Raw genomic sequence first — 12,165 nt, forward strand, 5'->3', positions numbered from 1 at the left:
ACTCATAGTTTTGTCTGAGTTGCAGTCCAAATTTACATATTTAGACAGAAAATTGACCAGTAACAGGGGTCATCACATGCTATGGACTTACAAAATTAACGTTCAATAATTGTAACGGTAATACACAGACCTAGCCCTAAATGTATACTAGTGGCCTACTAATGTGCCATATTGCCAAATGCCAAAGTGATATACACATTTTAAAATGGTGTTATTCACCTATTGTGAAGAAAATCCGGAGACTGTATTATCTGTACAGTACAGCAGGGGTTTTCAACCCGTGGGCCGCGACCCCTCAGGGGTTCGCCAAATTATTTTGGGGGGTCCCCAAATTATTATTATAAAAAAAAAAAAATGAATGGATGGAAAATCGAAAATTAAGAGTTTACATGGTACACATAGTACATGCATACACCTTCCTAATGATTATATCTGGTTTCAGTATTTATTTATGGTGTATTGTCTCTATTATTAAGGTTATTGTAGCAGTCAATTTATATTGGGGGTCGGGAGGGGGCGGGGGCGGGGCGGGGGTCCCGAGACATTGCCAAAGCATTTCCGGGGGCCCCCGGCCAAAAACGTGGAGAACCCCTGCAGTACAGTACAGTACAGTACAGTACAGTACAGTACAGTACAGTACAGTACAGTACAGTACAGTACAGTACAGTACAGTACAGTACAGTGCTTTCATCGCACATTATATGAACAAATAACGACTCACACATGTTCCATGGGCATGGACAAGACATGCCACGGACACCGCGTAGGAGTTTTATCCGTGTGCAGACACGTTGATGACCCCTGACCAGTGAATGTCTATACATTTCCTGAGGCACCTACTGTGCAGTAGAAATGTGGGAAAAATCAACATGCTGCTATCTACTGTGCAGTAGAAATGTGGGAAAAATCAACATGCTGCTATCCCATTGCAGGTCTCATGATTAATGGTCACTGTCTTTTCACATTCTGCTGACAAGAAGAAGCAACTTCTCGTCAAACAGGTTCCTCTTGTTCCGAACGGTGTTTAAAGGGAGGAAGGAATCAGGGATGGGGATGTTTCACTCAACGTCCTCTTATTATCATCATGCTGCTGGGAGGAAACCTTGTGTTTTATTCCTTCCTAAATGATATGTTGTGTTCACCATCCACGTGTCAAAATGGAGTCCTCTTGGGATTCTACACACGTTTCCACACAGCTATTCTATTTCCCCCCCTCCTCTTTTACCTTGGTCCATGTGACTTTGGCGTCGCCTGAAGCGTTCTTGTTCATCTTCACCACCAGTGGGTCCTTTACCTTCTTCAGAACCTTCCCTGTGGGGCTCAGGCTCAGGTCCAGATCTGGGGAACAGTGGGTCAGGGTCAGGAAATAGGATGTTCAGAAGGTGCAGTGTTGATTTCGTCGCCTAAAACTATGACGAAAAATGTTCATCGACTACCCTTTTTTCACTGACGAAAACTAAATAAAAACGACACAAAAACTAAGCTATGATGGCCAAAACTATGACTAAATGTATTGACAATTTCATCGGTGGAGAAGAGATCCCGTAGATTTAAAAGACAAGTCATTTTGTGTTTAGCTGCGCTCGGGTGTTGCTCTCTGAAAATAGCAGATCTACAAGCTTGCAAGGCGTCGGCGGGTTGTGAGCTTGTAGATCGGCTATTTTCAACATGCCACCAAGTGTAAAATCAGCCATTACGACGCCATAAAGGCCCGTGTTATATTGAGTAGCATCATCAGCTGGCTCTCCTAATTAATTTAGAACAAAGCCACAGTGTTGCAAACTTGAAGAACAACACTCACTCACACTGCATATTGCAATGTGCGGCCACCAGCTAGATGGTGGCCCACGCAATAGTAACAATAGCTGGCAGCCCACAATGACATGCACCCTACACATAATCACATACAGCACAGTACTGTAAGAACACACATGCACACACATACACACACAGGTATGTACACACATGCTCGCGCACATATGCATGCACACACAGTCACACACGCACGCAGCCACGCATGCACGCACGCATGCACGCACGCACGCACGCACGCACGCACGCACGCACGCACGCACGCACGCACACACACACCATCGTACATTTGAGTTGTTTCTCCTTCCTTCATGCACCAAACTCAATTTAGGAACGTAGGAACAGGACACAAATGAAGACGTGTGAATACACAGAGGCAGCAATGTGATTACTGGAGGGGAAATGTGCGAGCCCTATTTATTTATTTATTTTAAATCTTTGGTTATTCAAATCTTCTGACCCGTTTGAACTGAGAGGGTTCAGACACATGCACCTGGTTAGACAGGGATGATTACTTGAGGGACTATCCGTTAGGAGCGGAGGCAGCGAGCTCTTTGCCCGTCCAAAACACTTTGTCACTTTGACTTGTTGGAAGTCAGAAATTTCTAATTAGCCCTCTTCCCTCTTGGCACTTCAGTCTGCCTTCTCTCCTTCGCACTTCACTCTGCCTCCTTCCAAGCTTAGGCTTGCAGAGCTTGGAAATGTGATTACTTTACTTTGCTCCCATGACTTTATTTACCGTCAATAAAAAAAAGCCTTGTTAAAAACGAAGTTGGAAAATTTCAGTTAGCGAGGGAAGGGCAGGGAAGATTTGACTGGAGGTGTTTGTTGGCTCATTGCAAAGGCAACCTCGGGATACAAGTTTTCTGAAGTCACTTTTCTGTTAGCGAGGGACGGCTGGGGAAGATTTGACTGACTCATTGCAAAGGCAAACTCAGGATAGAAGTTTGATTTTTTGAAGTCCTTCCCTCTTGTTTTTGAAATTTCTACATTTGCATAATATGTCAGGAATACTCACAGCTAACAGCGATGCTTTGTGAGGCTTCCATTTTCTCGTTGTCAACCAGCGAACACTTGTATTCGCCAGCACTGGCCCGTGTGATGTCCGTCAAGGTGTAGCTGTCAGAATTTTTCACCAAAACCGTCTGTCCCTGGTGGGTAGGATAAGAAGGGGTCGGAGGGAACATGGGAATGAGTTCTTTAACAACTTACATCCTGGTGTAACTATTTTAGGCATGTCATTACAGGAGACAAAATGTTTATATATTTGTTTATATATATATTTTTAAATAGACGAATACAGCATCTAGAACTTAACAGTGGGATTTGTGATGCTCTCCGGGGCTGGGGGAGGCTTGGGCTGCCTACCTTGAGGTGGAAGTTGAAGCTACTGGGAGGAGGATTGCCGTCCGCATGGCACTTCAATGTAACGTTGCCCCCTTCTGCGATGGGCCCTTTGGGTTGAACCGTTAGGCTTACCTTCTCTGTTGGATCTTCCATTGAGGAAAGGTTGTGAGAGAGACAGAGAGAGGGACAGAGAGAGATGCATGATTGCTATTTTCAGTGAAAAGATTTGGTATAGAACAGTCTTAAACAGGGGGTCCGGGACCCCTAGGGGGTCTAGGGGGACCCCTAGGGGGTCTAGGGGGTCCTCTAGGGGGTCCTCAGAGATACTCCAAGTCTTTGTGTGATAGGGTCTTTATTCTTACTTTTACATGAATCACTTTTAAATTAACCACCATCCCTATTCTGGACCACCCGTGGACTATACCAAGGACAACCACTGTTTTTTACCTGTAAAACTGTGATGTGACAATAAAGTTGTCTGATTGTCTGATTCTGAGGGATTCTCACGTATACATAAAATCTTACTTTGACATAGATTATGGTAATTTTACAAGTGAATGTCCTGCTGGTTATGTTGTCTACTGTAGGCGCGGGAGGGAACATCCTCTGAACCTCAGAGTTGTGCACTCCCTTTGTGACATTTCAGCATGGCATTTTACCAGCTACAGGCGTGAGGAACTACACGTGCTCTGAATTAAAGACAAGATGAGAGCTGATATAAATTGTGTGGCAAATTCGCAAACATGAACTCAACTTGGCTGTTCATAAAGACGTTGTCAACAGTGCGTTTCAAAGACATAATGAGTTTTCAGAGACAATACTCTTTTGCTCATGATGACAAATGACTTAGAACTCCCTATATTTCCCCCAAGAAATAATTTGTTATAGTTGTGTGCTGAATGTGCTGTAACCATGCCATACTTGTACCTGTCCAGTGTCCACATACTACATACACATACCACTACTACTACACTACTACATACTCATACTACATACTACTCTCCACTCTGGGATTCCTTGCTATGGGGACTTTACAGAGGAAACTCAGTGACAGGTCTGGTATCCCAGACGTCTTTTAGCAGCTTCCTGCCCAATGTGATTGAGGCTATTCTACGTATGCTATCTTGAAGCTAGATACTATGGATGGGTTTTCTGATTTCAGCCAACGAGCAGGCACACATAAAAGAGGATTTTGTGCACACATTAATTTCCCTGGGGTTATGCGTAGCAGCAGTTGACTTTCTTTTGTTTTCCATGGTTCCATCTGAACAAAGACTCTTACTCGAGTGATACATATAGCTACGGGGAAATCTGTAATTGGTCCTTTTCCAAAGGCAAAGATAATTTAACATTTAGAAATGAAGGTGCATGAAACACAATCACACATCTTAGTGACAAAAGAGCACCGAAGTCTGACGTCAATATCGGTAGAGGGCGCAAATCCACGGGTTCGTGTACTTTTTATTTGCATTGTAATCCCCATAGGGGGATTTTAGATTGCCTCATATAAGAACTGTTTGAAAAATAAACAAATCATCCAGGCCGCTTCACTCATATGGATATGAAGAATCAACTGACTGTGAGAAAACGCTATTGTTATTGCTACTGAATTAGTTACATTTTCGCTAGAAACAGACTGTATCATATATGAGTGACTGACTGTCATAAACGATACAGAGACACCTCCCTGACAATAACGCCGAGACAGCTTGTTTACTTTTGGACCACAATGCTTATAGTAGACGATATTAAGATTACCCCATGTTATTCTCCATAGAGAAATTACTTCCGTGAACCAGGGGAATCGAGGGGATGAGCGAGTGACATCAGGACTTCCGTGCTCTATAGGCAACTTATTTTGGCTGATGAATTATGACTCATATTATGCTTATCTGTTTAAGCATAAATTCAAGATCATTTTCAAAAATTATACCCGGAGCTTTATTGACACAACTTGGCAACAATTAAGGTGCAACACTGATGACAAAAGTGTAAGAGACAAATACAACATGATGACTCCACATTTACAACAACAGCATGCACATCCCTTTACCATTCAGTGGTACAAGGCACCATCTTGGATTCTTCTCAATAAATATACAGCATCGTGGCTACGTGTGTGCATGCAGCCTTTTCTCATTTTTACTTATTTACTGCCTTAGGCCAGCACCTCACCAACACTGGTGTGTGCCCTTTCCTGCTTTATCTACCATCTGCATTGTCCACATACAGTAGAAGCAAAGAGGCAAAGCTACTTCACTAACTTATAAAAACAAAAGCCTAACCTTCTGACTACTTCATCAACATCCTATAGGGACAGAGAACCTTCTGACTACTTCATCAACATCCTAGGGACAGAGAACCTTCTGACTACTTCATCAACATCCTAGGGACAGAGAACCTTCTGACTACTTCATCAACATCCTATAGGGACAGAGAACCTTCTGACTACTTCATCAACATCCTAGGGACAGAGAACCTTCTGACTACTTCATCAACATCCTACGGACAGAGAACCTTCTGACTACTTCATCAACATCCTACGGACAGAGAACCTTCTGACTACTTCATCAACATCCTAGGGACAGAGAACCTTCTGACTACTTCATCAACATCCTAGGGACAGAGAGAGGATCCTCTCTCTGTCCCTACTTTCCAAAGAGAAGAAATACCTATAGCAAATTAAAATATACTGTAAACATTCGGGTGCAGAATCCCTGAAATAGAGCTCCAGATACATATCAAATGAAAGCTAAAAATGTAACTTTAATCACATTCAACTTGAACTTGAATAAATCTTATGCCTTAAAGGTATATTCAGTGATTTGACTTAATTCAAATATCATTTATTTTTTATTTTTTTCTGGATAATCCTCCCTACTATAGAGTGTGCTGACCATATAAGGAGTTCCTCCCTGTCCCCAGTGAGCCCCTGGGGTCAAAAAACCCTAGTTTCAGTTTTGGTGGCGGGTGGCAAAACCTTCATCCAATCAGGATCAGTGGGGCCTTCCTCCAATCATGATCGAGTGGGGGCGGGCCTGTTGCACATGCTGTTGGCCTGTTGCACTTCCCCCCACTGTAGAGCGTGCATGTGCACATTTTGTTACCGGGGCGGACTGGGTGGTTTTCCAAATCACCCAAATCACTGAATGCTCCTTTAAAGCTAAACGTTGAACCTAAATCTGATTTGAATATATGTAACAATTTCCATTGTGTTGACGTGAGGAGATCATATAGTGTGGGGTTAAATACCCTATGTCTTCTGTGTGCTAGATCTCTGCACATCAGAACAATTATTTGGTTACAAATCGGCAAGGTTTCCCATTAATATGATATTTTCATTACTATAAAAAAGGTTACATCAATAGAAACTTCCTCATTTCTCCAGGCTGTGCACAATAAAGACTCCACTGCGCAAAAAAACTACTAACACCCACTAGCAAGGACAGACTAACCTTCTCTGTATAGCTGTAACATCTCTTAATACATGTATTAGCTTTATTTAGTAAAACTTGTGTGCCTCTAAGTTTACACCAACACCTGACAAGCCCAGGCTGAAATGGCATCCCCCAGGCAGGGAAAAGGAAATGAAGTGTCCAGGCAGAAATGTCAGACAGTGGGCACACTGACAGTGGGGACACTGACAGTGGGGAATGGCTTATGCTCCCTAGAGGCCTTAATGGAGTAGTTCACCCCCGACTTATTTTATAACAATTACACACCCCATGAAGCCTTGAATACATATATAGTTTTGTCCCGTTCCTAAGACAATAATTGGATGACCAGCGGAGACTCAAAGAATATATGGGGGCTTTCCCCATGTATGGGGATGATGATGTCATAGTGATGTCACGAGACCTGGGCATGACATAACCTCTGGAATTTTCTACAGCAACACAATGCATGGTCCAAGAATGAGAAGAATGCCAACATGTTTACCGCAGTGTGTTTGAAGTAATCTCACCTGGCCTGGAGTAATTCCGACTCTCTGCTGGTGTGACTACACACCTGTGCAGCGCATCGATTCAATCTGTAATCTTTCATCAAATTCTAACCAGGATTAGATTTCATTTCATTATACAGCTTCTACAGACAGAGGCAGTAATACTTTCTGCTGCCTGAATGCACATTATAATTAAATGTCGAATGTAAAGTCATGTAGTGATATGAATAGCCTACTGGCCCGTCGTATGTCTTGGATATGTCTTGGCTTGCCCGATTGCATTCACACACCGGTGAAGCTGTGATGCTCTGTTGTCCTTGGACCAAGTGGCAGTAAGTACTGTCTACGACAACTAAGCCATAAATACATATTCCTCTTCTAGGAGCAGTTGGAATAGGACTTGGTCAATAAAGTCTGTTGGCAATAGATCCCCAATGAAATTAGGACGTGCTCCAATGACGTATTGGTGTTTGAAAACAGTGTATAACCCTGGAATGGCATTCTGTTGCAATCCAATGAGCTCTTAAGATTTTACAAATGAGCAATTTCGCACTAGTATAGGAGTTTGGGGAATGTTCCATGCAATTCCACTTACTGTATCTGTTTTCTACCTTGTTGAAATTAAATTCAATCAAAAGTCCATGTTGTCATTCACTCTTACAGTGTGAAAAGGTTACTTTGTATCAGTGCATTACAGGCGTGGAGCCTGAAGGAGGTGCTATAGCCCAGGGGTTCCCAAACCTTTAACCTCAACACCCAAAAAATAAATGTGGTGTCTCCCCGTGATCCAAATTTACAAACATACATCATAAAGTCATAACTTAAAAGCCCCTTTTCAAAACAACCGATCTACAAGCTCAGCCTGTTGTGATTAGATCCGTTATGAGCTATTGCTATTTCCACTATTTCTTACAAGTTTTTTAATGGAATTTCTTTGAGCCATTGTTTGGGAAACACTGCTGTAGCATTGTACTTACAATGAACGGGAATGGCCTGTCGCTCAGACTCCACAGGGCCCAGCATGTGTGTGGCCAGGCAGCTGAAACGAGCCCCCAGGTCCTCCTTGGTGGCCGTGTACTGGAGGGAGGAGGAGGTGGTGGTCAGACCTGTAGCGGGGTCCACCTTCACAGCCGCACTGAGGATGATGGCTGTAGAGTGCACCGAATAATGGGTGGACAGGAAGAAACACACACACACGCGTGCACACACACACACACACACTCACACACACACGCACGCGCACGCAAACACACACACACACGCGCACGCAAACACAACACACACACACACACACACACACACACACACACACACACACACACACACACACACACGTAACAGTGAGAACAGTTTTAACTTTACATTATACTGAACTTACTTTAAACATATCCCTCGTATTGTATCTAAGCTTTGTAGATGCCGCGTTGTAGATGCCAAATGTATTTGTATATTTATATTTTGCCCGCAGTGTTGGACCCAAACTGTGATGTGTTCAAAATGAGAACAAGTGAAAATAGTCGACTAAGACTTAACAATTTCAGCTGACTAAAATAGGACAAAATTAACACTGCTGAGAAAAGTAACAGTGTCCATCTGAAAGCAACGTTGTATTTTGCCAGCACTGTTAAGGTCAAAACTGTGATGTGTTCAAACGGTGAAAATACAAATGTAGCATGTTAACATCATGAAAGAGATGAGACAGTTCATTAGGTATGATGATGTCACAATAGAGAATGATACTGTGATATGTTCCAACTTGTTGTCAGTGAAAATACCCTAGCAGACCCGCAGGGGCTTTCTCTTAGTGACTTAGGTTACGACACTGTACGTGTCATCACGATGCCCCGGGTGTGTCCGCGTAAACAGGATGTCATGTCATTTACCTTTCCCGTCAGCAACCAATGGCTGCCCGTTCTTTTGCCATGTGATCTCGGCAGCGGGGTTGGCATCCTTTGAAACACATGTCCCCAACTGCGAAAATGAAAATAAATATGAATCAAAATTGAATTATGATAATAATAAAAACTCACCAAAGCTACAAATCAATCCACCCGACAAATGACAAATCCATTATGTACTAGGAAATGAACCCATGAAATTGAATGTGATAGAAATGAATAAAATAGAAACACATTTTGGCCATGTAACAATGATAATATGCTTGCAGGAAATAATGAGAAATTACAATTTAAATATCCTTGGACGTGTGTACTGTAAGTTATTTTGGCAATCCAATGTTCACTATGAGCTACATAATATCATTTAGGGTGATACATTTCTTTTTTATATAAAAAGATATTTGGCCATGTGATTATGCATGCAGAAGATAATGAGGTGTAAACTTCTGTAAAGTTGTTATTGTGTGTAATTGTATTATTCCAATATTGACTATGAGCGAGCTACATAATACAAATAAACATTGCACTGAAGGGGAAACGGTTTAACATTTCCCACACACATTGACTGACTCTCCGCTGCGTCACAGCTGAAGGTGTGAAGGTCACCAACAGTACCAATAGGTCACGTGTGAAACGAGTAAACATAGCATGACATCATTCCACTCCGGTGCGTTGTGCATACAGTACATACACAGTGGAATCCTCACTGTTCATTTAGCCCGTTGTACCTCTGAGAGTGTACAAAATGTGACGGGTACATTTGGTTATATTTGTACACTAACACTTCGCCCATGTTCAGCCTTTTCCTCACATACTTTCTCTAAAACATGGCACCATGTCTGCCTCACTCTGTGTCTTTATGTCTTAGGGGTGGGCAGTTCAGAAAGCTATCCTATGTTCTACATCCTACCCATGACATCTACTGTGTTCATTTAATTGATGGAAGAACAATGGCTTCTGTTTCAGTGGGCTAACCTTCCAGGAAGAGGAAAGGCTGTAATTACTAATTTCTATAAGCTTTGAATCAATGATGTCATTGGTATGCAGGTTTCTGGACTGTCCACAGCCCACCTCTGAGATGTGGAGTCAGTGGACAGAAATGGATGGTGCCATCTAATTATGTGCCACGCAAAAAAGTGGAGTCCTAATAATAAAATAAAACAATGAACTACGGCATATTACTGGCTGTAATCTCGGTGAGGGGGAAACAAACGCTGGTGGGGGAAGGCAATTTATGATATTACTTTGATTGATAGAATCTTAAAATCTACTATTGGCTGCCGAGTAGTCTGTGAGATTTTAAGCCAATTTTTTGTTTGTTTGCCTAAACAAAACCTATTATTTTGCATTGTACACTGACCTCCCTCCTTAATGTTTTATTTTATTTTACTGTGTGTGTGCGCAGATTGTCCGTACATGTAACACGTTCTGTGTGCCTTCTGTTTGGCTGCTGTGTAAGAGTCATAAGAGCAACGTGGGGCTTGTCCTGTGGCATTTCCTGTGACACATTGTGTGGTTTTGAGTTTTAGGAGAGTGATGTCATGGACTTATAGGTAACTATAGCCGTTTCTGTGGCACCGTAGGTGACTAATACTTTGACTCACTGTATAGCTGTGCCAAAGGCTGGGGGGAGGCTTTTATGACACCTTCACATCACCACATTCATGTGTTCTGAGCGTGCATGTCTTCTGACTCTTGTTCCCATTTATTACACATACAGATGTCACCGAATAGTAATACACATTCACAACACAAGTGTTGGATAGACGGGGACATTTTAGCTATTTTCCCCCACCCCTCAGCCAGATGATTGCAGCGTGTGTGTGTGTGTGTGTGTGTGTGTGTGTGTGTGTGTGTGTGTGTGTGTGTGTGTGTGTGTGTGTGTGTGTGTGTGTGTGTGTGTGTGTGTGTGTGTGTGCGCGTGCGTGTTTATGTGTGTGAGTGTGTGTGTGTGAGAGAGGGAGAGAGAGAGAGTGTTAGAGAAAAGAGAGAGAGAGAGAGATGGAGAATCACTTTAAACCACTTTAAACCTAGGTTACACATCAAACTACTCAGTGTTAATTTAACGCTGAGAGCATACGCTCTCAGAGGATTTTTACTGTGTAATTAAAATTAATTAATAGTAAAGAAAATATAACTATCTAGTAATATTTCTCCACAGAGGCAACTTGGACACGGGGGATAAAAGCTATTCACTCCCACCCCTCAGACAGATAATTGCAGGTTGTCTGTGTCTGGTGTGTGCGACTGTGCGACTGTGTGTGTGTGTGTGTGTGTGTGTGTGTGTGTGTGTGTGTGTGTGTGTGTGTGTGTGTGTGTGTGTGTGTGTGTGTGTGTGTGGGCGAGCGTGACTTCATGTGTGTGTGTGTGTGTGTGCGTGCACGTGTGTCTGAACTCTGAAGGCATTGAGGCATTTGTGTCTGTCAGAGAGGTGCTATGAGTTCTCTCTCTGCTTTGACACAACACAATGGTTTAAATTCCTAAGTGTCAGTTAGCTTGGACCAAGAAGGTCCTTATTTCAGTGACACCCCGCCGCACCCACACCCTCCCACCGAGAGACACCCCGCCGCACCCACACCCTCCCACCGAGAGACCTCAGCACTTTTTACCAAATGGAGAGAAGATTGAGAGGCAGAAAAGTCCATTATTGTAAAGGAAATGCCTCATCTATATTACAAAAATGCCACAGAATAATTTGGGGTGCAGCTGTGGACCTGTGTGCAGGCTTTGTGTCTTGTCAATGTGTGGCTTGTTTATATATAAATTAGAGTTTTGCCTGTGACGTGCAGTCAATGTGTGTGTGTGTGTGTGTGTGTGTGTGTGTGTGTGTGTGTGTGTGTGTGTGTGTGTGTGTGTGTGTGTGTGTGTGTGTGTGTGTGTGTGTGCGTGCGTGCGTGCACGTGTGCATGTTTATGATGACTAATCTGTGTTTAAGTGGAGTATGCTTACACAGGAGAGGAGAGCACAGAACATGTAACATGATGAGATTAACAAAATCATTCAACCTATAGCTCATTTAACATTCATGCACGCACACACACACACACACACACACACACACACACACACACACACACACACACACACACACACACACACACACACACACACACACACAGTGTCAGCTGTTTTGTAAAGGTAAACTTTAGAAAGGGGAGCTACTGC

General features: G+C 42.9%; 1 protein-coding gene across 2 annotated transcripts in view; it reads right to left on the minus strand.

The window, feature by feature from the left end:
* alcama (activated leukocyte cell adhesion molecule a) overlaps nt 1-12,165 on the minus strand; it is a 79,395-nt gene that overhangs the window by 14,666 nt on the left and 52,564 nt on the right. For both annotated transcript variants that reach the window (XM_079508164.1, XM_079508165.1), the window contains exons 5-9: nt 8,986-9,073; nt 8,080-8,250; nt 3,181-3,305; nt 2,831-2,963; nt 1,226-1,338 (exon numbers count right to left, since the gene is read on the minus strand). In XM_079508164.1, the coding sequence (XP_079364290.1) occupies nt 1,226-1,338; nt 2,831-2,963; nt 3,181-3,305; nt 8,080-8,250; nt 8,986-9,073 (630 nt within the window). The remainder of the gene's footprint in view (nt 1-1,225; nt 1,339-2,830; nt 2,964-3,180; nt 3,306-8,079; nt 8,251-8,985; nt 9,074-12,165) is intronic.

This window comes from Electrona antarctica, assembly GCF_951216825.1.
Source record: "Electrona antarctica genome assembly, chromosome: 8".
NCBI classification, from domain to species: Eukaryota; Metazoa; Chordata; class Actinopteri; order Myctophiformes; family Myctophidae; genus Electrona; species Electrona antarctica.